We start from the raw sequence: 27,631 nt of genomic DNA, 5'->3' as shown, positions 1-27,631 counted from the left end.
TTGGGAATGTTACTCAACCCTTCATGAGCCTCAGTTATGCTATCTGTGAACCGGGAGCAATGATGGTACGTCTCGTTGTGTTGTTGAAATGATGCATTTACATGCCCAGCACAAAGTTTACTCCTGGTTACCCTGGTGACCAAGGGGCATGTCAAATTGCCTACAGTCCTAGCTCTCTCCCCAGCCAGTGAGTGGAGAGATGTGCACACTTGGAGCTGAATGTCCAGCACAATTCCTTGTCCTGCTAGGACTTCATAGAATGTTCCAGAGTGTACTCAGGTGGGTTTCCCACTGGGCAGCCCTTGCAAGGCCCTGTTGCCAGGACAGGGCATCTCGTCCAGAGGGTTGGGTGCAGGGAAAGACATTCTCCCGGGCACAGCCTGGCCAACTGGTCCCTTCTTCAGGTCTAACAGGGCCATCTCTCTACCAGCAGCCCTGAAATACCAGCTCATGAGTGATGCCCTAAGTGTCCCCAGCTGTTCCTTTCCTAATGGGGCCCAGCTCTCCTTGCCTCCACCATTGGGTCCCTGATTTGAGGCCAGTAGGTCACTATTTCATGCCTATCTGTCATGCCTGCTTCACATACACACTCACAGAGGAGGGGAGTTTCTTATTTAAAGGTACGCATCTGAATCTACCCCACCAACAGCATCAAAGACCACCGGATATATGAACCTGCCATTGCAAGATAAGAAAACAAAGACCAAAACCAGAGAATTTGTAAACCTGACATGCATTTCTTTCACTCTGGCTCATATTATTTTTGTCTAATATGGTGTTCTGAGTAGTGCTCAATACCAGGGTTCTCTGCACTCTGGGGTACTTGGAACGAGGGTTTATTCAGGAAGGAAAGGTCCCTGGGAGGCTCTGGTTATTGTGAAGACTGTAGGGCATTGAAGAGTTTCAGGCTGTGACTCATTCCCACGGTCAAGACCACGGTTAACTCAGGTGAAGGGCAACGCCCCTGCAGAGATCTCCTACTCGGCTTAACTCCTCATCTTCTCAAAAGGGGAAGGAAATTGAAGGTGCAAAAGAAATACTATGCAAAGTAGCTAAACGTCCAAACATGTGTATAGAAGTTTTAGAAATTAGCACTAAAACAGTTTTTTTACACCAGGTGCCCTCCGCTACTCCAGGCAATGGAGGAGTTTCAGTTGCTTGCTCAACTGAAACGGAGGAGTTTCAGTCTGGCTCCTCTTTCTGGCACTTAAGGTCCCCTCTCTGAACTTTGCAAGCTGTGTCCTATTCTCCTTGGGGCGTGGACCACCTTCCTCTGATCTTGTGTTGTGGGATAAGAATGGACTGGACATCAGGAAGGCTAGGCCTCCAATCTCCATTCCACTACTTACTTGCTGTGTGACTTTCTGCAAGTCACTTAGCTTCTCTGAGCCTCACTTACCTGAGCCATGGCATGAAAATGATAAGGGCAGATACTTTGCTGCATGGCTGTATGGCTTTGAGATAACGTATAACAAGGTTGTATAGCAGGTGTTAGATAAATAGCAATTCTTATTTTTGTATCTTTTAAGATGTACCCTAATTCCGTCTTTTCAAAATCCCAAATGCCAAAGGTGGTTTCAGGGCTTGCCTCTTAGTTTAGTTGGCTCAGTTAGCCTAACTGCTGAGGAAAACAGAGGCAAGAGGAATGTAGCTTAAGCTAAATCTTACAGCTTGCCGCCCATGGACAGACACCTGAAACATGCAGTGTGACCTTGTTCAATGAAGTCATGGCTGCCTTAGTGCCTTAATGTTTATGTTTTATTACAGACTAACAGTAACCTCATCTTAACAGCAGCTAGCCCCTCAAGGTCCTGAAAATCTTGCTTCAAAATTCCCGAGACGTACCCTATCCCTAACCTCCACTAATTAAAAAGTATATAATCAGTCACTCCTCACGATCCCAGTGCAGCTCTTTCTGCCCATGGGTCCTGTCCCATGCTATAATAAAATCACCCTTTTGCACCAAAGATATCTTAGGCATTCTTTCTTCCAAATTTCATCACAACCATGCCTGGTAAGCTCTGGCAAGGCAAGACCCAGGCCATCCAAATATTCCACACCTCTACGTGTGCCTGGTACATGTCGATGCACCACGAATGTTTGCTGACCGGTGATTAACAGGTAAACTACTAAAACCACCCCTGGTGAAAATCTCTTGAAGCAAAGATGAGTCTAGAACCGTGTATCATTGTTTGGACGGAGAGATCTTCATGGGTTTCCTAACCATGTGATAGTTCTTACTTCCCTTGCCAAGCTTGCCCCTGTGTCTGTACCTTATCGCCCGTGTCAGTGTCCACCAGGAAGCCCAGGACCCTGAGAAACACACTGTTCACACCCATGGGACATCGGCTTTGGCCTATGTGCTCCAGCGTCACCCGATGTGGATCCACACATGGGCTGTCATGCTCCTGAACTGGTGAAGAATCTGGAGGGTGGAAAGGTGCCTGGTCTGGTTGGACAAGAGGCTGGTCATCTGGTAGCACTTCTTCGACATTTCCCATGTCGTCGTCATCCTCTTCCTCTTCAATGCATGACTGAAGTATATGAATCACATATTCCAGAAGCAGCAAATGAAACAGATGCCAGGAGCCTACACGGAAATAACAAGCCCGAATGAATAATTAGATAGACAGATGGACAAATAAACAGATCCCTGGGGAACTACCAACTTTTCTGGGGCTTTCAACTCCCGTGTACTGGGACCTTGTCACTCCTAGAGCAGATCCTGAGGGGCCCTGGGCAGGCATTCCATACCCATGAACCCCGGCCAAGGAGGCTTTGGTCAGAAAGCACCGAGAGCTAAACAGTCTGAGCCATGGAGGGGAACTTAAAAGCCATCCAGTGGGAGGTGGGAGAAAAGCAAATTCCACAAGAAAGAGATGCCGCTCCCAGAGCTGGAGAGTGTGCCCCTCGGCCTCCCGTGGTTGGCACATGGGGCCCGTAAGGGACAGGATGGGAGATGCAGACGCAGAGTGGGGAAGGGAGCCAGCTGCCCTTGGGAGGCTGGAAAGGGCTTGAAACGTAGCATTGCCTTTCCCTCCTTGCAGTCTGTGTGGCTGCATCTCCTGGTGAGGGAAGTGGGGGAGGGAAGCTGGCTGGCATTCTTTCACGAGGCTGCCAGGGCTGCCCTCAGGGAGACAGGCAGGGGAGACAGGAGGGCACGTGACTCAGCCAAACATTCCATATCCCAAGGCCTTTGGTCCTCCAGAAAAGAAAAAGATAATTAACGTTCGGCTGAAAAGTGGGGTGGAGTAGGGTGGGGGAGGGGCATCTGGCTTATTGCTATCATTAAAAGATACTTTTTTAATGAAGGTAAAACCATGACTCTTTATAGAGATGTAAAATGAACGGGTGTCAAAGAGCTCGTGTGTCATTTATTAAAGAGGAAGTTAGTAAAATGTTGCAACTGGTTCAAAGAGAATTCAAAGCATTGACCATATATAGACAGTGAAGTATTTATACTAATTCAACAGACCTGTCCTCAGGGCAGTAATCAATGGCATCCACCTGACACAGCTAGTTTGCATATTTCCCTGGAGGGTCATTTGCATTACCATCAGTTGGATACACGTTATAGAGTTGTAAAATAACTCAAACACAATGAAAGACACAGATAACTGGGGACCAGGGCGCTCAACCTTTTTCAATGCCTTTTGTCCATTTCAAGCCAACTTCTGTCCATATCAAAGCCTTATCCAATGTTTGTTTTTCCTTGAAGGATCTGGGTAAGATGGGATGGCTTGGCACCACCTGGAATAAGCCTGACCAACACCCCCCTGGCCCACGTAACCATGTGAAGAGGAAAAACTAGTGTAAATACTTTCTTGGGCTTCATACAGGGACCCAAAGAAGGTGTACTGGGGGAGGGGACGACAGCTTCAGGGCTGGGTTTCACTCTCTGACTGCCTGTGAGCCCTGCGCCATCACTTTGTGCTGGGAGAGTATTAGCATAAAGCAGAGTCATCTGGACTTCATTAAAGGGTGAAGTCTCATTACCAGTGGGTGTCACCTCCATGGCAGCAGACAGCAGCCACCCTCCAGAGGGTTGGCAACACTGGTCAACCATAGGGCTTGTCTCCTTTGCCTTGTGCCACCTGCTCTCTGCCAGGACATCTGGCAGCTCTCTGGAGCAGGGATTCCTCACCCGGATTAGTGTGCAGGCTCAGAGGGCTGGAGACTCTTTCCACTGCTGTATGCTCAGTGCCCGGGAAGGCGCTTGGGACTTTGTAGGAACACAATAAATAGCTGTTGTAGTGAATGATTCTTTCCATGGGGCTGGAGGGCTCAGAGGTGAATTTCCCTTACAACAGCTCTCCTACGCTCCATCTTTGCCATAGATGGGATGGACGTGACCTTCTCTGACAGAGAAAGACCATCCATTTGACCATCAATTGTTACTCATGAAATTTAAACATGGGAGCCCCGAAGAACCCATTTTTTTCTATCTCAGTTGGCTCCTTGGATGCTTTCCTCAACATGCCCCAAGCACAGAATTCAAAAACAAAGGCGGGGCACCTGGGTGGCTTAGTTGGTTGAGCGTCTGAGTATTAATCTAAGGGTCATGAGTTCAAGCCCCACATTGGGCTCTGTGTTCAGCTTGAAACCTACTTAAAACAAACCAAAACAAACAAACAAAAAATGAGGGGGAGCATGGTCTGTTTGATGGACTATCATGTTGCCATTAAAAAATGATTGTCATGGCTTTGTATGACTTTCTGTGTCTATGTTGTATTTTACTTTAAAAGGTGAAAAGGAGGTGACTGGGTTCTATGTAGAACACGGAGAATACTTATGCTATGATAACAGTTTTAAAGGGTAGAATACAAAATGTTTTGTATTGTCCGACTTACCGAAACTATCTCTGTGGCAGAGGGTCATGGCTTTGCTCACGGTGGTAAGAAGGAAATTCCACCTTAGCTGGAAGCTGGCGGCCAGTCTGATAAACTCTTCTTTGTTTCTGCTTGGCTATTACATTTTTGTGAGGGAAAAAATGCTGGGGTTTATGACACAATCAAGAAGATCGTATTTTCCAGTGTGCACAGCTGTCATGCAGAGACATTCCCAAGTGGCTCAAGGAGGAGAAGAAGAAGAAATGATAGGGCAGGCAGGGAGGCAGAGGCACACTGGCCTATATCTGCTCTCGCGGCATCTCCTATGGAGATGATTCTAGGGCAGAGCCCTTTGAAGTTGGTGGAGAAGAGGAAACAGGGGGGAGTTGGCCTACATTTTTTTGTTTTAGCCCCATGAAAGAAGTCATTTGTGAAGCATAACAGAGAAGTCCTGCAGGGGCAGCCTCTCTGAAGCCCACCTGGCAGCAGCCATTGAGAGAGATGGCGGCTGTTTTATCCTTGGCAAGTCGGATCGCGTGAAAAAGAGGCACAGAATCCCGTAATGATGAAAGTAACAGCACAGATTTTGGAAAGCACAAAGCTGGCCACTGCATCATGTGAATGACCCAAGGACTAGCAGGTCCCCCCGTGGGGCCCACAGAGCCGAGGCCAGCTGACAGCCTGCATAGCACTGAACCAGGTGCGGGTGAGATGCCTCCACAGGCAGGCTGAGAAACTATCCAGACTGGGAGCTGCCTTGGGCCACACTTGCAATGAATTACACACCCATGGGATCATATGAATCTCGCATGCATATGTCCGAATGAATGCCCCGAAGCCTCCTAAGTCTCCTCTATATGTGGACCACCCACTGGCTTAGCCACATGTCTCTGAGGAGGAGATGCTGAGACTGTCTAGGAATGAAGGAATCCCCTTTCTCATCACTGCTGCTCTCCTTCCTCTGCCCTCCCTGGGACTCTGGGAACATATGAACCCCGCTCCCCTCCTGGCTTCTGGTCCCTCCCCCACCCCAGTCAGTGTTGCTGATCATCTAAAATGGGGCTCCTGGGAGGAGCCCTGCTCCACAGACACAAGGATACTTTTTAAAAGGATCAAGAGAAGTAGCTGCGGGTGACCGGCACTCTGCATAGACATTTAGGTGTAAACCCTCAACAGTATGGAATATGCCTCCGCTTGCCACCCACGTGGCACCTCAGGTGCCCATGTTCGGAGATTGCTCCTGGGCCCGATCGGCACAAGAGCGGGGAGAACGAGCACGTGACCAGCTGAACATCTCCCTCCGCTAGCGAGCTGCCAGATGCTAACCACGGAAGCTTTTAGTCATCTCCCACATGCTCACGGCCTTACATTTTAACAGTCTGAGTATTTTATTGACAATAGTCTGTTTTTTATCAGCCAAGCTGCTTTACAAAAACAAGCCCTTCAAAGGCACACAATTACAAAAACACCATTTTTCTTACATGCCTCATTGATTGAAGGCTGAAGATACGGTGGTGGAGTCTTGGGAAACACAGCGTGTTACATGGTCTAACATAGGATGGGCCTCTCCGGCTGCTCTGAGGCAGGCCTGGTATTACTGGTTCAGAGGGCTCATCTCGCTTAAAGTCAGAGGTGGAGTGAATACCCAAAACAAGGAACAGAGGCTTGAAAGCTTCTGTGGGTGAAGCTTTCACGCGAATAAATGTCTCCACAGCATTGCAGCCCTAAATACGTTTACCACTGTTATAAATAAGCTTTGCCAAAGCCCGACGGGGAGGGATAAAAGCCATACAGGATCTGGAATGATTATCACCCAGAAAGGAAGAACAGAAACAGACACCTGCCAAGGGTTAGGAATGACTTTCGAGTTCCTTCCTGAGTAGTGTTCTGGTTCCTCTCTATGAGGTGTGCGAGCCCAATGCCACCTGCAGTCTTCGTGACCTCAGGTATTGTCTGTGCCCTTTCTCTTTGACAGGGAGGACAGGCAAACGGACAAGAACAGGCAGGGCGGGAAAGGGGAGAGAAAAAAAAAATGTGAGGAGTGGCTTAAACAGAGAAAGCCCAAAGTCGTGTTCACGGTACAGGCCCTTTAAGTCTGCTCCAGCGATGGCTGCTGCTTCTTCCCTAGACAGATCCCCCTTTTCCATATGCTCATTCTGCTCAGGTCTCTCCTGCGGACATTGTTCCCTTAGCTTGTTTTAATCCTATTCACCTTCCACACCCCAGTTTAAATCCCACCTCCTTCGTCAAGGCCTTTCCTGACCTCCTCAGACTTCAGAGGAGAATGCGTCAAGCGGGGGCAGCTCTGGGCTGCCTTGTTTGGGTCTCGGTTTTAAATGTGCAGCCCCCACCTCCTCACCCACCACACACCATGGGCTGCTAGGGCAAGGGTGCTGTGGCTTTCTTGGACAGCATTCTCTGCTCTTGCGGTGTGACTGTGGAAGCAGAGGGTGACAGCAACCAAGCCAGAGGACCCTCCCTGTTCAAGTAACACCCAAGTTTCAAGTTGACCGGAAGGATCAAGCCCATCCATATCCAAAACCGTTTGTCTTTCATTTTATGAAATCAAGCCTGACACTTTACTGAGAGGGTTCTGCAGAATACCCAGAACAGCACCATTCTTCCCAGACAAAATCTCCTCTTCTTCTAGACACTCCTGCTTGGTGCATATATATACACTCATCCAAGCTCATCTGCATACACACACACTCTCACCCGCATACCCATGCTTACCCTCCCACATGCTCACTCGCACACACACTCACCCGTGCTCACTCACACACACCTATTTACCCACCCCCACTCACCTGCACATACATGCTCACCTGCACACACACCTGAGCCCACACGTGCTCACCCAAGTACACATGCTTACCCACAAACACCACACCTGCATGTGCCAGCCTCTGATTCCTGCCTTGCTACAGGGGTGAGACACCACTTCCCTATCTTTAACAACCACACGAGCACTGACACATTTCTGGCCAGAGAAAACTCTTTCATTTCATCAGGTCATGGGCACTGATGCTAAAATGTAACTGGAATGATCAACATCCCCTTCTTCCCTTTAAAAAAATATCATGGTACAAAACAGATGAACATAAGGGAAGGGAAGCAAAAAGAATACAAAAACAGGGAGGGGGCAAAACAAAAGAGACTCTTAAATACAGAGAACAAAATGAGGGTTGCTGGAGGGGTTGTGGGTGAGGGGATGGGCTAAATGGGTGAGGGGCATGAAGGAAGACACTTGTTGTCATGAGCACTGGGTCTTATCCAGAGGGGATGAATCACCGGTATCTACTCCTCCCATCCAAGTACTAACCAGGCCCGACCCTGTTTAGCTCCCGAGATCAGACGAGATCGGGCGCGTTCAGGGTGGTATGGCCATAGACCACTGGTATCTACTCCTGAACTCATTATTGCACTATATGCTAACTAACTTGGATATAAATTTAAAAAATTTTTTTTTAAAAAATCATGGTTTTATACCTGGAGGACAAATGCTTGGAGATTTGAAGACAGACAATTCAAGAATACGCTGAGGTCTGTGGATGTCCCCAGCAAAGAAATCAAACTGCTTAAACCTATAGACAAAAGAAACAAAAAGATTGTGAGCCAAGTAGCAGGATTTTACTGTAGGTATTTGTGTACAAGGTAACCTAGGGGACCACACTGGGAACAGTAGTTTAAGGGAACTCCCTGGGGCCTCACACCCCTTCTGAACACAAAGCATGAATTCTAAAGCTGGATTTGTCACCTCTGCGGTCAACTAGTTCAAAGTTATATGGTCTTGCCTCTAAGGAACCACCTCTGTCACTTGTGGAAATGGAGAAAATATTTTGAAATAATAACTACACCTTGTAATTATACAGAACCCAGCTAGAGGTGAGCTCATTGCATGATACAGACATGACATCACCTCCTTGCCATGTTCACAAAAGGGGTAGTTTACTAATGTCCTTGAAACTGGTGGTGGACATCAAAGCTGATGAGGGATGTGCTTTGCCTGGGGGTATAAACTCAGTTAGTACAGACTTGAAGGACAGAGCCCCAGCACGTGTGACGTTGGGACTTGGCTCTCGCACCTGCACAGCCAGCACTTAGCAAAGAACGGCCTTTGGCTCTCTCACCTTTTTGAGTGTCTACTCCAGGTTGATTTCCAGAAAGAGATACCACGAAGCAACAACCACACTCATCTGTGCATTCATTCAACAAACATGTACTAGCACCGCCAGCCTGGCAGACCCTCAGGGGGGCCCTGGAGGAGTGTTCCCTTGGATGTTCCTCACCCCTGCAGGAAGAGGTGCGTGAGCAGATAAATTATAATACCAAAGAGTAAAGTAGGTTCTATCTCTGTTAAGGATTCATAAACTAGTGATGGCCGGGCAGCCCCAAATATATCCCAAACGCTCTAGTAACACGAGCTGCAGAAGGAACATTACATTGCATCTCTGTGTGCGTCTCCAGGTCAGCGGTGCTGCGTGAGCTACTCGGCAGGGTTTTCTTGGAAGTGTCCAAAGCACCTTGATTGATGATGGCGTGTAGATCCGACTTCAAAACGCTGACCCTCCTATTGTTTTTCAATACCATTTTCATAGTCTAAAGATAATGGGGAAGCATAATACTTCATTAAATCTTGGTATTTTACTTTTGCCTAATCCCCCCCTCCAAATGACCAAGACTTTTTGCTGAAGAGAAAGAGAGGTGGATTTGGGTATTATCCGTTTAAAACTGAATCCTAAATGACAACTGAAGTGTTTGAATTTCACACATTCTAGAACTGTCTTTATGAAAATCAGCATTCTGAGTGGTCTGCTCATAGCAGTCGGGGCTCTCATGGCTCCTCCTCTCCCTGACTCTTCTCTGCACCCCACTCCATGAGCCTAAAGTACTCTAGAGAGGAACACAGCAGGTGACTGAGGTTCTGCAAGGGAAGTATGGCTCTGCAGAAGTGAGTATTGACTGGTTCCAGCAGGTGGCTACAGGGACTCAGAAGCTATCCCTGTCCTTTCCTCTTGGAGGTGTGCGCAATGAACTCAGCCTCTGGGGTCTGATTTCCTCAGCTGGCCAAGGGGGCCAATCCAATCTGTTACAATTCTGGAGTCTGGGGGATTGTCATCCTCACACCAGGCTCAAGAGCAGGCACTAGGAGCACTTCCATCTCACTGAGGAGCCTGAGGGCACCTGGGGTGTTAGTCAAGCTTCCCAAGTGGAAGTGTTAATTAGATAAGATTCAGAGCAGGGTGGCTCCAGAACTTGCCATTTGGGTTGGGTTGGAATGAAGGCCTTGCTGTGGGGCCTTCACCAGTTGACCCAACCAGGAATAAGAAAGTACTGGAGAACTGGACAGGCTGTGAGCACGTAGGTGGGAAGAAGTCCTGAGGAGCTGTCTAGGGAGAGTTTGTGCTGGAAAGATGGAGAGGGTTAAGCTCCTGCTGAGCTGGGGCTGAGCTGGAACAGAACAGCAGTCTAAGTGCTGTTCTGATCTGCTGTCCACAGGATTTCAGAACAGATTCCTGAGCGGCCCACACACAGGCTTATATAATCTTTCTTTCACCCCTTCTCTGCCTTCCTCTAACATTGAAACTGCACAATCAATCCAGCAGGGAGACCTGGCAGCCCAGACACAACAAATCCTTGGGAGCACACACTGGCCGAAGGGCTCCGTCTGCCTGTTCTAGGCTCTGCCATGATGCCCTTTCACCTCTGACCCTGACTGGCCCTGGTCTGCTCTTATGTGGGGTCATCCCCTGGCTTTAGAACACTGACCTGCTTATTCTGCTTTTTCTCCTGCAGGAAGAATCTTTCTGAGGAGGGGAGCTGAGAGGTGGGCTTCTAGCTGAGTTTGGGGCCCACTAGGCCTTCCTAGTTAGTGGCCAGCAAGGTCCTCCTGGCTGTCCTCTGCCCTTTAAGTGGATGCACATGGCCTCCCTGCAAAGGCAGCTGCCACCTGCTCTTAGGGGATACTTGCAGCTTTCACTTTTCTCTTCAAGAAACTGCTTTGTTCCCTCCTGTCATTGGCTGAAACCTACCTTTGCCATGTTGGAAAGGTATGTCTTTCTTCTTAGTCTTTTGACAAACACAGTAACTTCTGTTAAGGACAACACACATGGCCATTACTGATAGTGTAGCTTCAGGGTCATATGTACACAGTGGGGAAGAGGAGGCACAGACAGATGCATGTCTACCTAGGAGGGTATAGCCGCCTAAACTGCCCTCCACATGGGGAGGCCTCCACGCACCCTGGTCTTCCCACCACCCTCTGGCCCTTTCCCAAATGGCTAGGAGAGGCTGACAGGGGCCACTGTGGCCTCCCCCCTTCCCCTCCGTCCCCCTCCCTTGTACCATAACACGATGTAATCCCAGCATCTGATATGCCGGCTCAAAGGAGTTGAGGATTTTTGCCTTGGAAGCTTGAGTTCCCCCAACTTTGTCATCTCTACAGTGCTGTCCTCAAAAAATGACCCAAGGAAAGAAAGGATGACAAGAGAAAACATAAAGGGGATGTGTGCATGTATTCATCTGACAAATATTTACGATGGATACGCGTGGCGCGTTTGCTCCATAAATGTTTGCTGGGTGTTTGCCAGGTTGTTGGATAAAGGAGGGCAGCCTCTACCCTCTCTGGGCTCACCCCCGATGATGGTTCACCACACCTGCAGACCCCCTCTCCACAGCAGGTAAGTGCTCCAGCAGAGCGAGAGCAGCACGGGGAAGGGAAGAACGAAGGAGCGGGGTGTGTGGTGGGTGCCAGGGGAAGGGAGAGGCCCATTTGGAAGAAGGTGTCAGGGATGGCTTCACTTAGAAGGTGCAAGTTAGGAGTTAGCGAGGGTGAGGGTTGGGGGAGGGCGAAAGGGGATGGGGTTGGCAGTCTAGGCACAGACAGGAGCAGGAATAAGGGCCTTTTGGGGACAACTTGTCTTGTGTTGCTGAGGAGCACCCGTGGAGGGATGCCCTGGGGGGCTGGGGACAAAGATGAGGCCAGAGGCCAAGCTGAGAATGACTTTGCTGGCGCACATTCCAGGCAGCAGGGGCCATGGAAGGTTTTAATGGGTCAGATCACGGTGTGGAATGATCACTAGGTGTGGAGCGGAGTGTGACTGAGGGGGTGAGGCTGGAGGCAGGATGATCAACTAGCACGCTCTGGTGTAGGCTCTGGGAAGGACAGAAGGCACCTGGGGTTGGATTAAGGCTAGAGGTAAAGCCACCACAGCAAAGCTGGAGCGGGGCTTCATCTCCCCACTTTGTGGATCTTCTGCCACAGCAAGTTCCAGACCTCACATTCCCTGCAGCACCTCCCCCTGCTGATTCTTGGCTGGCAGCCATGGTCCCACGATCCAGGTGGCTCACACGGGATCAAGTTTCCCAGTGTGAGTACTGAACCCAGCAAGGGGTGCAGGGCCGGGGGGTTAAAATGAGACATAGTCCCATTCTGTGGGCACTCTGAGAAGGGAGCAAACAGTGTGCAAAGAAAGCAAGACTCAGCCCTGAGCAAGCTGGCCCAGGAAAAGGAGGGTCCCGGTGGGGAGGCTGTTGGTGGTGGTAGAGAACCTCACAGAGGCAGGAGGGAGCAAATGGGTATTTCCAGAACTGTAAAGCAAGTCACGCACACATGGGTGAGTGCGGGCATTTAAAGGAAGCCATTGTAGGCCTGGAGCAGGCAAGCAGCCTTGGGGAAGCAGTATTCAGCCACTACCACCTGGCAGCGTGATGGAGGGGAAAGTGTTCTAGAAAGCCAATGGGCAGACTGAGACCGCAAAGCTGTCAGTGCCCCTGTGGCCCAAGAGGCATAAGAAAGTTAAGGACACGGGAGGGATTTCTAAAGAGGGAGCAATATTCTTTGAAGCCTTGTGGGAGGCCACACAGAGCACAAAGAGGCAGAAGAATGTTGGAGCCTGAGCCCTGGTCAGGCCCGCTTGCATGGCCAGTGAGCCCAAGGACGGCAGGCTGCCCTCAGGGTGTTGGTTTGAGAAGGCACACTTTAGCCAGGGGCTGGAGGCGAGGCCAGCTCCTTCCCTGCACCTCTAACCCAGCAGATTTGAAGTGGTCAGGCCTTGCAGATCGCAGTTCAATGCAGGAGGGGAAGAGTCACCCAACACCTGAGGTGTCCTGCCTCAGTTTTAATGTCAGAGACGTCATGTACTTACTCTGAACAGAACTCAGTTTTTTCACTGTAACCTACCTTTGAGTTTGGAGATCTGCACAAGGGCGGGAAAACCTTCCAAAGCATTAAGTAGCCACAGCTTAAATTTCTTACTAAATAACCGGACAGATTTCAGGTACTGAATGGGAACATCTTCCAAAAAGTCATGAAGGAGAACGTCCTCAATTCCCTACAACAGAATTGTCAAGATGTGGTGGCTGCCGGCCAGGGTAGGGGTCCTGTAGTTACAAGTGGCCATGGTCAGACGTGCCACAGAGAGAAAGCCACCACCCGCCTTTCCCACTGCTCACTGTGCAGGATGTAGAGTCAGGATGCGATTGTTTTAAAAAAAGATATTAAAACATTGATAATTGATTCAAAATGTTAAGAAACACTACTATTTCAGCCAAGAGTTGGTGGATCAAATCTAAATATATAAGGTCTGAACCCAGCTTCTGGCTTTCAAACTTTGTGTTAAAAACTTTGAAGCACTAGATTGTTTCCTAAAAAGTAAAAGGTAAACGTTCATGACCAGCTTAAGGAGAACCACAGAAATTATATATAACTGATCCCCAAATAATAATAACCACTTTAGAGATAGACAATTAAAAAAAAACCCAACAACAACAACCAGAACACCCTGGCACTTAGGTATATTCCAAAGCAATTATTCCAATTACTCATTTTAAAAAAGACTTCTTTTGTTGAAATTACCAAAGAACTTTGAACTCAATGCAGGGTTCAGTAATCACTGGAACCATAGGACACCATGTGTATTGGCTTTTTCTTTACATGAGGTAACTTCCACTGAATAAAAAAAAAAAAAAGCCAAGTTTTAGGGAACGATCAAAAGGCCTGTGGTCCATCAACACCATTATTTAATCCTCAGAGGCCTGAGGACCAGAGACTGCAGAGCAGGAGGGCTGTGGTTCTAACTTAGCTTTTGGTATCAATTTCTAGAAAGGAAAGGCAAGCAAATGTCTTCTTACCTTGTACAACTGCGCATCGTAGCATTTAAAGAGCTGGCACACATCAGGCAATGACATAAGCATGGCTGTGTCTTGCTGCAGAGATTTCCAGAAAGAAGTGAGCAAGTCCTCCACCTGATGAGGGAATAGAACATACCTCTGAAAACTCCTTTTGTGCCTGATGAGACTAATCCCCCATTACATACTTAATCAGCTCCGAGTGATAATGGGATGAATTTTAGCCCAGTTAATGTAAAGCTCTGCCAATCGGCTCCTCCAGGCTGTGTTTTAGCAGTGAATACTATCTAATACCACCAGTAGACTATCAGAGAGCAACTGCCAGTTGGATGGGATGATATGGAATATAAATTTCATGAAGTTTTCTGGAAGGAAGCCTGTTTCTGACCACAAGGGGGCTCCTGTTGATTGTAACAGGATGAAGATCTGGCCACAGGGCACAGACCACAGTTTAGAATGAATGTATATTGACTGACTCTCTCAATTATTTGTTGGCTCAGAAGGACGTGTAACAGTCTGTAATCAAAGAGGCTTCCTTCTTGCCAAGTTAGAATTCACCCAAGGACTATGTGATAAAAGAGGACCAGTATCATTCTACATAGGAGCCTTCTTTAAAGACTTCTGTAGATGCCTTCTGTTGTGGAACAAAATGGCAGCCTCCTTACTTTTCTTTATGTTTGCCCATGTTGAGTCTTCACACTCTATTATTGAACCAGACGGCCAATACGAGATGCCAGCTAATAAAGACTCTTGTCTTTTGGGGATTTTTGTAAGCTCAAATAGTTTGAAGCACTGAAACCCTGACAGAAGGACCTGCCAATGACTGTAGGCAAGGAGCTACCCCTGTATGCAGGCTGCCAAGGAAGTTAGAGCCAACTCTCGAAGTACCTGATGGTGAGCGTGTGATTTGAAATCTTGTTACCAGAGCATTAATTCTAGAGAAGACATCTCCAAAGAGACTCAAAGATACCGAACAAAAATACAATAGTGGGATGAGCATGGTTATTAATCCTTTTACTGTCAGGTTGGTAACTTTGGAGCATGGCTTTTTGGAGAGATGAGACAGCAACCAAGGGCTCATCTCTGTTAACTCTCACCACCCTTTCCAAAGTCATCCAATCTTGTGTATCTGCTTCAGGAGTGTTTCTCCAATTTGTCTATCTTTCCTTCTGATGTCACTGTCACTGCTCCAGACCTCCTCTTCTCACCTTGACAATGATAAAACATTCTCACTGCCCTCCGGTCCAATATGGTGATCTTGGATCACTGCTCCTCACCCTCCACCTTCTCAATCAGTCAGAATTCTTCACAGGGCATAGGCCCTTTCTAGCACCAGACTACTTTCACACCTTCCCTCTGGTTCTCTCCTTAAGGGATATTAACATCTAGTCACAATGACATTTCTTGCCATGTCATGCCTGTGAACATCTTGCTGCTTTTGCCTACACCATTGGTTCTACCTGGAACCCCTTTCCTACTGCACTTTAAGTTTGTTGAACCTCTGCTTTTCCACTGCCATCAACAGCAACATGACTTCCCCTTGGGAGATTCTCAGCCATCTTGTTACTATTTCTCCTGGCACCCAGAACAATCCAATCAAGCTGCCATTTTAGAACTTCCCATATTGTATCATATTTATTGGCTTATATTGCTCCTTTTAGTACCAGACTATAAGCCTTATGGAGAATACCTTCCTAGTTCCAGAAATGGTTCTAGTCACAGGGTAAGAATTAAGTTAATGCTTGATGAGCAAATGAAGGAAAGGAGTATATTAGATACCCAATGTGGATGGATATTTATAAAATTGCATTAGTAGGACAGCGGCCATCCTAAAGACACCTTGGCATCTCCTTCATTGTAGTGCTTTACACCCAATAAGTACTGAATGAACTCATGCTGAATGAACACTATCACCCAAAGTTGAAGTAATTAGAGCACTAGATATCAAAAAAGCTTTCATTGAAATGTCTACTTGTTCTCCTGGATTTTCTACTGCAAAAGATAAAATTAAGAATGGCTAAAAGATTTGCTCATGTTTTTCACAGCCAATTCTAGAATAAAATCATCCAATCATTACAACACAGATGACCCTGCTTCAAAGTCTTGCTTCCTTTTCAGTTAGCATGTTATCAATAAAATGGCTCTTTAGCGTTACTGAAAATTCTAGGGTGAATAATGTTACCAATACTTTATTCAAAATCAGCAGGAATTAGATCGTAAAAAATAGCTGAATTATATTCAAAGAATAAGGTTATTTAGCACCTTGAAAAATTTCCAAATGATTACATTGAATAAAAATATCACCTCAGATATCACCTCAATAAGTATAAATAGCTGCCTTCTAAGCACTTCAGTGCAATGAATTACCACTTGACATCCCTTGAGGGGTCTTTTCAAGTACAATGATTAATGATGAGTCATAAATATTTGTGTTTTATAGATAAAACCCTACCCTCTCAAGTTCTCGGTTCCTCACATTTTGTAAAATGTCTTGGCAATAGTTGTAGTATTCATCAGCAAGAAAGGCCATCTAGGAAGGATATGGAAAATCATTTCAGTTTTAGGGGCACTTCCAGAATGAACTGATCCTCAAAGAACCTTTCTAAGTCCTTAGAGGCTGCTGCTCATGTTGCACTTCTGATATGACAGTAGCTCAGCTCTTTCAGTGTTGTTTATGTGTAGCAATGCATACACGTTATTGGCCTAACATTGACATAGCTTCAATTTTGACGTCGTAACTCTAGGATCTGTATCATCCACTAAAGAGGTCACCGATCTCTGACACCTTTCTCCCTAAATCCCAGTTTGCCCCTCCATGTTCCTTAGTCCCAGTTTCTAGAGAATCTGCATATCTATTCTCTGCTCTGTCATAGGAAAGCCCTCACTCTAATGACAAAGTGGTCCTGGGTGGAGCCTTTCTATAAGACATGAGGGGAAGACCTGAACTTCCTGACTGCCACTCAGCCCAGGGAGGGAACGTTGGTGCTCATAGGTCTGGGAGAAGGCAAACATTATTCCATCTGGTTCAGATGATCACAAGCAAAATAAGAAGACATTTACTCCCCTAGGCATCAAATGTGTGAAAACTTAGTTTCCCCCATGTGTGCAAGCCTACCATTTTGTAGGAGTACTTCTTTGCCAATTCTTGCTCCCAGAACGGACATCTCCTGAATTCAGACAAAGGGGATCCAACTGGGTCTGTCTTTATTGGTGAATGATTTTCACACTAGAAGCCATTTATACATAAATTATTTCTTCAAAATAAAATGAATTTTCTTGTATATAAACCATGTCATGATCACATTGCTACTACAGGCTAATGTTCTGTGCAACCTTTTATACACATCTCTGGACATATCATTGATCCGGACAGCTTTTCCCCTTATTTCATTCCAAGTGATATTATCCTTCCTCTATAATTCTACAAACTATGCTCATCAGGAAGCAGTTAGGACTGAATATATTACCCAGATGTATCACTCTTGCAGTCATGTATTACAAGTGCTATATAGTAACGTGTTAAAAATATTATCTATGAATAATTTAATACCACAAATACATTTATACAATCCTTGTCTATATAACTGTCCCTCCCTGAAACAAAACTGGATCCTGTCTAGGTCATGATGCCTGTATTCTATAAAATTTGTACTACTTAACTCTTTGTGGTCCTGAACCTCTTTGAGATTCTGATGAAAGCAATTGTTCCTCTCCTTGGAAAAATGCATCGTATGCACTTAACATGGTGAAGATGCCAAGTTGAAATTCCTCTCATTGATATTTTTGGAATAAAAATAGAGACCTGGGTGTCTAAATCAATACATAAAGTAGTCATGCAGAAGGCTCAAAAAATGTCATTTCCTTTGGGTACTGTTTGGTTCTCACTGGGTTTGCACTGGGTGCTATTCAACCTTCATTCCTACCACTTTGGAACCCTGGTTTCATTTGGAGTCATCGGAGGGAGAGCTCCTCTAGCATGTGGGTGTTAGATAATTAATATTAATTAATTAGTTAATAATTAATTAATTTAATAAAAATGGGGCTATTTCATGGAGTTCACTGTCCTGGGCATCAATCTTCTATTAGAGAAGCACTAAGGAGTCATCCAGTCTAACTCTGGGCTGGCTTCTCTTACCTACCACATCCTACCCTAACTACATCCATTTCCTCCACAGCACACCCTGACCTCCTGTATTCATCAATGCTCCTGAGGCTTATGTTTCTATTATCAAAGCTAGTGCTTCTCAGGTGTGGCCCTGAAACCATCCATATCAGAATCCCTGGGAGCAGTTGGGGTTCATATCCCTAGGGCTCTAGGAGATCAGATGAGGCCAGAAGTCTATAATTTTAATCCACCTCCTTAGTGAGCCTTATGCATGCTCAACTGGAGAACCATAGTTCCAGTCAGACTATTCTCTGTCTCACTGCAGAAATCTCTGCATTTCAAAATGGCAAATTCATCACAGTCCTACCTGTTCAAAGTCTGTATATGTACTATTGTAGTAATGTAAGAAATCATTACAAGGAACATGTAAATATAACCAATTACCAAAAAATAATAATAAAAAGCAAAGTTATGTGTTCCTGAAGTTAACTGCTTCCAGCTCTTCCTATGAAAAGAATTTATCTTTCAGGAAAAAAAAATTGTTTTAAAATCTTGAATTGAAATTTTTTCTTTACAAATTACATAATCAGAAATCTAAAGCGAAAGTTTATTACAAAACCACTGAATTTGGAATTTCTTTAGGAGAAGGCATTCGGGAAAGAATCAGAGGGACTCCCATTCTGGAGAAATAATTCAGCAAAATGACAAAGAAAAACGTGAGAAATTCTATTTATATTTTCCAGGTATATCAAATACAGTTTGGAATTTTCAGTAGTTCCAAGAAAAATGTCATTGTAATCTTTAGTGAGCACATACTATATGTCACACCCTGGAGGTACAATGAGGGACCCTTCCTATCAACACCCGACCCTCTAGGTATTATCTGCCTCCCCTATCAGTTCTCCTGGTTGCCTTTGGTCCTTCCTGAATCCTCGAAGACACTGCTCCCTCAGTTATCACTCCCAAAGCAAATGGATCCTTTCATTCTCCTTCAAAAGTTGCCTCAGTGGTGGCCTACAGTCTCAAATCTAAATTCCGCAGCCTGGCTTTGACAAGCTCTTTGCCATCTGAACCCACCCAGAGTCTACTGTTCTCCCAAATCTTCACCTCCAGCCCCTCACTGTCTACATACTTCCCAGCATGAATGCAAGCTATACTCTCAAGATGAATGCCTTCTAGAAGAAGACCTGAGTGACCCCTCCAGGATCTGCGTAAGGACAGTGTGGCAGGCAGACTAATGGCTGCCCAAAGGTGTCCACATCCTCATCTTTGGAACCTTAGAGGGTGACAGGGACTTTGCAGATGTGATTAAGGTTAAGGAGCTTATGATGGGGAGATTATCTGGAGCATCCAGGCAGCCCCACTGTAATCACAAGGGTTCTTAATTGCGGGGACCCCTTCCCAGGTGCAAAGAACCAGAGAGATGGCAGCATGAGAAGGACTTAGCCTGCCTTTGCTGGTTTTGAAGACTGAGGAAGGAGCCAAGAAACATGGGCAGCCTCAAAAGCCAGAAAAGACAAGATATAGATCCTCCTCTTCATGCCGCAGAAAGACTGTAGCCAGCACTTTGAACTGGTCAGACTGTGACCTCTTGAACTGTAAGAAAATAAGTTTGTTAGTAAGCCAGTAAATTGGCACTAGATCTGTTTCAGTGGTAATAGGAAATGAACACAGGCCACTTCTTCCATGAAGCCTTCCCTAATCACTCTGGCCCACTACAGCCTTTCCCCCCAGTCCCACTTTGGAGTTCCCAAACCATCTACAGCCTACCCTACCCTTTCCACAGTACACCAGTTATTTCGTGTCTATCTCAGTTTCCCAACCATGACACGGTATTCTATTCATGTATAGGGAGTTTTTGTTTGTTTTTACTTCTCTTTCACACCTCACTCAGTCCTCAAGAGTGTTGGTCACAAAACAGGTTTTCAAAAGGTTATCCACTCAATGACACCTCACCAAGACATTATCAAAGTACTATCATGTCATCTTGGCCAACTTAAGCAGAATTCAACTTGTGATGTTATAGATTAGCTATTAATAGTTCTGGTGTCCTAATTCATAAAGCTATAACTGTAATATGGAGACATTTTCACACAAATTTATTGCTAACCATCTAGGAATCCTTCTTAATTATAGCAAAAGAAACACAATGTGCAGCAAAACAATATGCTCCTTGAGGATATCTGTCCCAGCATAGGGTGTGGTACATGGTGGATAATCACCAACCCTGGTCAGACAGATGAGTGGTTAAGGGCCACACATAATAAGAACATTAAACTTAGGAAAACACTTGCATCCAATCGGCAATTACTGAATATTGCAGAGTCTCTTATAGTAAATTTATTTTATTCCACACTCACTGTTCCTTCTTGTTGGATAATGCTGTTATAATTAGTTGAGTTTTCAAAGGCAACGATATCTCCGCTGTGACAGAACAGATAACAGAAAAATAATTTTAGTAAGCCACCTGTGTCTGAGCACAAGCATGAAGTGGTTGTGTTTTTGTTTGGTTTTTTTTTCTGCAGCAAGTTTACTTATATGGAGTATAGCTTTTATTTCAAAACTCTCTTCCAAGTTCCTATACATGATTGGTGATTAGCACCTGCTTGGAGTTAAAAAAATCAATTTCTGTAACGGGAGTAATCATGTATTTCTTTTGAGAGGTTTATTCTCCTTAGAAGTAAAGTTATGATGTCATCATGGGTAGACCTTGCTCCTGAGAGAAAAGAAAAATCTTCATGGAAATGAGGTCTTATACTTTCTGATTTGGAACTTAAATTGTTTTTCAATGTTTATTTTTGAGAGAGAGAGAGAGCGGGGGAAGGACAGAGAGGGAGACACACACACAAAATCTGAAGCACGCTCCCAGGCTCCAAGCACAGAGCCCAACACAGGACTTGAACCCACAACGCAGGAGATTATGACCTGAGCTGAAGTCAGATGCTTAACCGACTGAGCCATCTAGGCACCCCTGATCTGGGGCTTTTACAATTATTATTTCAGAGATGAGAATATCCTCTGAGTGGATGGATGTAGCAGAGCACCTTCAAAGAATGAGGAGACTGAGAGAAATCAGATGTATGTTCCATTTCACCATGCCTCTTGGATTCATACCTTATATAATGGAGACAGTCATGTGTCATGGAGAACAGATTCAGTCTTATCCATGTGGTCTGGTACATTTTCTCTTTAATTCTGAGTATTTGAGAAACTGGGAGTCCAGAGACAACCCCCTTTGCACAAGGAATGTGTTTTCTGTGGATGCCAGAGGAGATGGCATTTTTTTCCCTGCGCCCTCACCATCCTCAGAGCTGTGGCTTCTCTGTCCACTCCAAGTCAGTACATGTCCTCATACCTGATTGTTTCAACTCTATAAACATACGAAGAGAAGAGGAAGGCAGTGGACTAGTGCTCTGCTTCTGGGAGCAAGGCAATGGTCGTTTTAAAAAAAATTACATCCAAGTTAGTTAGCATTTAGTGCAATAATGATTTCAGGGGTAGAATCTAGTGATTCATTTCCTACATATAACAGCCAGTGCTCATCCTAACAAATGTCTTCTTTAATGCCCCGTGCCCATTTAGCCCAAACCCCCACCCACCACCCCTCCAGAAGCCCTCAGTTTGTTCTCTGTATTTAAGAGCCTTTTATGTTTTGTCCCCCTCCCTATTTTTATATTCTTTTTGCTTCCCTTCCCTTATGTTCATCTGTTTTGTAACTTAAATTCCACACATGAGTGAAGTCGTATGATATTTGTCTTTCTCTGTCTAATTCCACTTAGCATAATACCCTCTATTCCATCCACATTGATGCAAATGGCAAGATTTCATTCTTTTTGATTGCCCAGTAATACTCCATCTTCTTTAGCCATTCATCTATCAGTGAACATTTGGGCTCTTTCCATACTTTGGCCATTGTTGATAGCACTGCTCTAAACATTAGAGTGCATGTGAACCTTTGAAACAGCACACTTGTATCCTTTGGATAAATACCTAGTAGTGCAATTGTTCAGTCATAGGGTAGTTCTATTTTTAATTTTGTGAGGAACCTCCATATTGTTTTCCAGAGTGGCTGCACAAGTTTGCATTCCCACCAGCAGTATAAAAAGGGCTCCTCTTTCTCTGCATCCTTGCCAACATCTGTTGTTAAGGCAATGGTCTTTAATGCGACAGCTGGAAGGAAGTGAGAGTCAGGGGGAACAGGGGAGATGGAGATAGACAGCTTTCATCTCACATAGGGAGACACTGTGGTCCCTCTCAGCCTCTACAAACCCCCAGAAGCTCTCTGATGGAGGTTTGTGTCCATCCAGTCTCCAATCCAAGTCATGGAAGCCTGGGCACAATACTTGATACCCATGTAATCAATGTTTCCATATAATAGTCTATTTCAAAACAGGGAAAATAGATTCAGGGTCTGGATATAAAACCACTAGAAAGCCACCCTCTTAACCTTCCATTAAGAGTTGTTATCACAATGGGAATTGTACCTTGGAGTACCTAATGGCAAGAGGGTTTCAGAATGTGGGATCTGTTCAACCTAGAGGGGAGATAAATATATCCCCTCCAGATAGTAAGATGGATTGATGGTTGATGCAAGGAGACCCACAGGTGTAGAATTTAAGATGTGTTGTAATTTCACTTGTCATATCTCAGTGATCTCTGGGGTAGACATGGACCATGATGGAGTTTCTCCAGGTAAAATTTGTAAAGAGCCCACTGCCACACAAATTCTGGGACATTACATCAACAAGACCAACAAACAATACATAAAACATTGGATAAAATGTCGAATGAAAGAAAACAGAAGAAAATGTCAGAAATGACAGTTCACTGAGTAAAAGGCTAATAGATGAGGAATTTAAATAAAAATATATAGTCATTAGCCTTTAAGAAATGTCTTAAAAATCATTTGTGAGGCTTTCCTCCTCTAAATTGGAGGTAATTTCTCTAGAAGTCTACGGTGTGTTCATATGCCACTCCTAATATATTTTCTTTGGAAAATGAATGCAAGACCATGGTATGAATATATTTAACTCTAGCCATCCCTTCATCCATCCCTCCCTCCATCCATCCTTCTCTCATTCCTTCATCAAATATTAACTACATGCCTCCTATATGTCAAGCACCGCACTAGGCCCTGTGGAATATAGCTGTGATCATGGCAGACAAAGTCTGTTCTTATAGAGGTGATAGACTCTGTAGAAGAAAAAAAATGTTATATAAATAATTGCAAAGACATTGAGTGGGAGTTAAGACAGTTGAAATATCGGGTGTTAGGGGGACATATGTCAGGGGGCCCATGCTATCTTCTTGTTAGTTTAACAGTTACATACCTGTAAATTAGCAGCTTGATAAGCTCGGGAGAGTTTCCTTTGTGATTAGCTAGCCCATCTGGTTGGTACTTATCACAACACTGTACTTGGTCAGCACTTACTAAACTCTTTGGACAATGATAGCAATCTTCATGGGACATTCTTTTAGATACTTAGAAACAGGAATCTGGAAGCTAGAAGGTTTGGTTTCTGACTAAAAGAAACAAGAAGGGAAAGCTTCCACCTTATTGCTCACTCCCTCTGTCCCAACCCTTATTCTGGTAGCTTTGGAAGCCAATCAATTGAGAGTGAAACTCTCAATTATTTAGGATTTAGAAATGCAACCCCCAAGTTCCTGCCATGTGTTCAATGCAGAATATGAGTTTAATTCAACGGCCATCGAAAGGAGGGTGGTGTTACCCTTCTCACTACGAAAAGGAAGACTGAAGGGGAATTCCCTGCCCTATAGAGGTCATTAAGTATCAGATTAGGAGACACAACACCACTATGCTCACTGGAGGGCTATTTTATTTTTGTAACATTTAAATTGGGGGATTTTATGCTTTGAAACAACAGTGACAGGAAAAACAAAATTTGTCAACTTTGAAGAGAGATGTTAAAAAAAAAAAGTGCCTATCTGCATCTGGCCAGACAGTGACAGCCCACTTATTCAGAAGAATGGCAAGGCAGCCTCTTCCAACCTTGGCATGCCTTAGTTTAGGTCAATGGCTCACAACATGGGTCTAGGTTTCGTGCAATCCTATTTATTTCTTTAAAAAATTACCTAGTCTCAAAGACCCCCCCCCCCAAAGCAAAGATGTATGAAAATGTGCACCAGCTAGTGGGAAAGAAGGAGGCAGTATCGGAGCCAGGCTACAAAGCAGGTGAGCAGAGGATCGCTGTTGGAGACCAGCCTTATGCTAAGAGGGAGATTTGCAGAGACACAAGTCAAGGGCATCGGCACCCAGAGGATCTGGCCAATGAGGTCGAAAGGACTTTGCAGGTCTTGGCCCCATGCTTTCATCTTTATGCAATGCTGGGCTGGGCTAGAACTGGAGACTGTGGTAGACAGGTGTGGTCTACTGCTCAAGAGGTGCAGTGATGGTAGGGAGGCCAGAACAGCATTGGAGGTGACACTTTCAGCTTTCAGAGTGCCAGCCAGGATGGTCTTGTATTCGAGGGGTCATCGTCACTGCATCACTTCCCATGTGCGATTCTGACTCAGTCCTGTGGGACATTTATTAGGTTGTGGTCAAAAGCACAGCCATTGCTAAAATATGGTTCTAATAAAATCACACTGATATCCAAAGCCAGCCTTGCCATGAAGGGAGGGTTTCCAGTCTCAGGCGTCTTCTTCCATCATTCCCTGAGACCTGAGATGCTTTCATGGTGCTGAATCTAGTTTGCCCAGGAAGGTCACTTGTGTAGTGAGTTCCTGCTCCACAGAATATAAGCTGGACCAGACCCAGTATGTCAGGATTTAGCTACTCAGGATAGGGAATGGGGTCAGGAGGCACTGCAAAGGGTCTGCTGGAAACGGAGGGAGAGAGACTCAGGAAGAAGGAAGGCTGAGAATTGGCACAGTACAATAGAATAGGCATCCTTGTCAGGCTCTGCCACTGACTTGTGATGTGGCCTTAAGCTTGTTGTTTGAACTTCGAAAGCCTCAATTTTCCAGCCCTATAAAGGGAGGAGATGGGCTTTGAAGATCCCCCAAGACCTTTCCAGCTCCCAGAGCCTATATCCTTTGTGATCACGTAGACTCCAAGCCCTCCAGGGTATACATGATGGTTAGAAGATTTTTTCTGGTCCTCATGCAGGGAGAGTGGAGGAAGTTCTCTTCTGGGGCCTTAAAAATTATCCACGTCACTCAATGTAGTGTAGACACAGCATGAGAACCACATTTTACTTTAATTCATTTTTATGATCGATTTGGCTAAAGAAGGATCCAGAGTGAAGAGGATAGAGATGTGATTACATAGCACACAACTCATCTTTCTTTCTTCCCATAAAATCTTTCAAATGCAGTGTTAGCTTAATATGCTTTTTGGCATTTGACTTTTCTTTTAGTCTAAGTACAATTTGCATTCACATTCTCAGGTTTTGACATCATTTGTCATTAATCCAGACTTTCATTTACATCATTTTGGCCTCGTAATTTGTCCTCTCAAATCACTCCAACAGCAGTGAAACAACTTGAAGCAATTACAAAGGTAAGAGGATAAAAATGTAATAAAAACTAATTTGTGGGCCATACTTGTTTGGTGTCAGATTGTAGAGCAAAGGTGCTTCATCTTCCGATCATTAAAGGATCTAATTTCAAGTTTTACTCAAAGCATATGAATATTAATTAGTTTGGTTTCATTAGGAGAAGAGGAACTTAATGAATGTGTTTGTAGCTAAAATTAAAATAGCATATGTGTTCACATAAAGATGTGTGTTGTTAGGATTGCGAAAAAGCTTTCTTCGATAGAAGTTTGCTTATATGAATGATACTAATCACTGCAAGCCACTGAGCTAAGTGCTTTACTTGGTGTTACCTAAATTCTTCCAACAATCCAAGAGGTACGTAGATAATAACTCATTGTTATCCCCATTTCATATATCGGAAAAGAGAAACAATTCAAAGAGCTAGAAACCCAGCTCTGACTTCAGAGTCTCATCTCTATAACCTCTTCTACTATTCTGTCTCACAAGAGGTACAGGTAGGATGAAAAATAACGTCCACAAGAAGGACAAGGTAAGATACCAGGTTTCGGAAACTTAAAACAGAAAGAGCTACCTTATTTGTAAAACTGGTTTGCTGAGTGGTGCAGATTAGTCATGTTTTGCATTGGGGGCTGTTGCTTTTTATCCTGCTTAATCCTGACCCATTAGACTTTATGAACAACTTAATTGCAAAATGGTGACCGCAGGGAACACCTTTGGAAGTGTTGAAAGTCTAATTAATTTACGTTCACCCTCCTGGGGTAGAACTCAGCAAGCAGAAGTCAAGCCCCACTGGCAGACGGCAGACATGTGGCCTTGTAGCGGGCATCTCTGGCTGGAACTGGATGAGGGAGGGAGGCTTTGAGCAAATTAGATCATCCAGTGTTTGCGAGCTTAGGAAAGTTGCCTGCTTTAAAAATCCTTTCCAACCAAGGGTGCAGTCTAGGATATAGCTCTCCTCACCGATGTTTCTTGAACTGCTAGGCAGCAACCAGGTAATGCATTATTTTTTTAACCTTAACAAGTTCTAACCAGCCTTGAAAACCATAGGGTGGACAGGGCCAAAAAGCGGGCTGCAACTTGGACACCTTATTAGTACCTAAGAGCTAGGCCCTCTGGGGCTCATCAGAGCCTGGAAACCCTCAACTCCCACCGGGTGCCAGGGCTGCGCAAACAGAAGGAAAAGAAGCCCTTCTTGGGGCTAGAGAAAGACTCTCAAGAAGCCGCTGGCGTTCTCTCTGACATCATTAGGTCTGTGGTGCCCACAGTTGCCAGGCTGACAGCTCCCTGTGAACTCATTCTCCTCCAGGGTGGTGTGGTCTGAAAGACGAACCTTTGCCTTTCTGCTTTTGTCGGCACGACTAGCCAGCTGCGGACCCACAGCCCTGGATTCTGCAGGCGTGGGGCCCACCGAGGCAGCCCCCTGGGCTCATGAGCTGGCAGAAGAACAAAGGACTGAAGAACAAAGGCATGGAATGTTGAAGGCACATTTTTAGAAGCTTTTTAAAGGCCTTTAATATCCTAAGTTGGAAAAGCTGAGAGAGAGAGAGAGAGAGAGAGAGAGAGGTTTTTTGGGGGAGGAATGAGGGCAAGGGTTAGTTTCCATATTTCCTGACAGAAATATGAGACTCTGTACAATTGCTTTCAGAATCTACATTAGGTAGAAAGGGATTCATCTATTTGCAAAATGACAAAAAGTTTTCCTTGGGACATATTAACAGGGATTTTGCCTGAGAGGTAGAGAAAAACAGTAAATTAAGCTGGGCTGTTTCTTTAGATGTGACAATAATACATGCATGCATGTTCTCCCTCTCTCTCTGTCTCTCTCCCTCACACTCTCTCTCTCTCTCTCTCTCTCTCTCCCCATTTCCCCCTTCTCCCCAGACAGTAATAAAGCATTTTATACTCTGGTCTCAATTCTACAGTGAGTTTCTAGGTCAGCAATTATACCCAGCTCCAAGTCTCCGTCTGGATGCCAGCTAAACAAGTTGGAATCTGGGGAGGCCTATTCCCTGTAAAATTATGTTACCCTGGAGAGAGGAGCAGGAGGG

The 27,631-nt window shown here is 45.1% G+C and overlaps 1 protein-coding gene and 1 long non-coding RNA gene across 6 annotated transcripts in view; one reads left to right on the top strand and one right to left on the bottom strand.

Moving 5' to 3' along the window:
• Nucleotides 1-27,631, bottom strand: part of RFX8 (regulatory factor X8) — a 57,770-nt gene that overhangs the window by 2,478 nt on the left and 27,661 nt on the right. The window contains exons 5-14 of the mRNA XM_077749247.1: nucleotides 20,424-20,487; nucleotides 17,074-17,184; nucleotides 16,411-16,488; nucleotides 13,962-14,075; nucleotides 13,012-13,162; nucleotides 10,862-10,920; nucleotides 9,272-9,428; nucleotides 8,319-8,413; nucleotides 4,851-4,965; nucleotides 2,274-2,590 (exon numbers count right to left, since the gene is read on the bottom strand). Of these exons, the coding sequence (XP_077605373.1) occupies nucleotides 2,274-2,590; nucleotides 4,851-4,965; nucleotides 8,319-8,413; nucleotides 9,272-9,428; nucleotides 10,862-10,920; nucleotides 13,012-13,162; nucleotides 13,962-14,075; nucleotides 16,411-16,488; nucleotides 17,074-17,184; nucleotides 20,424-20,487 (1,261 nt within the window). The remainder of the gene's footprint in view (nucleotides 1-2,273; nucleotides 2,591-4,850; nucleotides 4,966-8,318; nucleotides 8,414-9,271; nucleotides 9,429-10,861; nucleotides 10,921-13,011; nucleotides 13,163-13,961; nucleotides 14,076-16,410; nucleotides 16,489-17,073; nucleotides 17,185-20,423; nucleotides 20,488-27,631) is intronic.
• The window catches only part of LOC144219274 (uncharacterized), an 82,283-nt gene continuing 64,302 nt past the window's right edge, over nucleotides 9,651-27,631 (top strand). For 2 of the 5 annotated variants that reach the window (XR_013331354.1, XR_013331353.1), the window contains exons 1-4: nucleotides 9,651-9,780; nucleotides 11,420-11,509; nucleotides 12,094-12,199; nucleotides 25,473-25,585. This is a non-coding gene — a long non-coding RNA (uncharacterized LOC144219274). Of the gene's footprint in view, nucleotides 9,781-10,829; nucleotides 10,880-11,419; nucleotides 11,510-12,093; nucleotides 12,200-25,472; nucleotides 25,586-26,889; nucleotides 27,405-27,631 lie in introns of those variants that run through there. The other 3 variants (XR_013331352.1, XR_013331355.1, XR_013331356.1) reach the window with 3 other exon arrangements.

This window comes from Crocuta crocuta, unplaced genomic scaffold, assembly GCF_008692635.1.
Source record: "Crocuta crocuta isolate KB4526 unplaced genomic scaffold, BGI_CrCroc_1.0 scaffold118, whole genome shotgun sequence".
NCBI classification, from domain to species: domain Eukaryota; kingdom Metazoa; phylum Chordata; class Mammalia; order Carnivora; family Hyaenidae; genus Crocuta; species Crocuta crocuta.
This window is presented reverse-complemented; position numbering and strand designations above follow the sequence as displayed.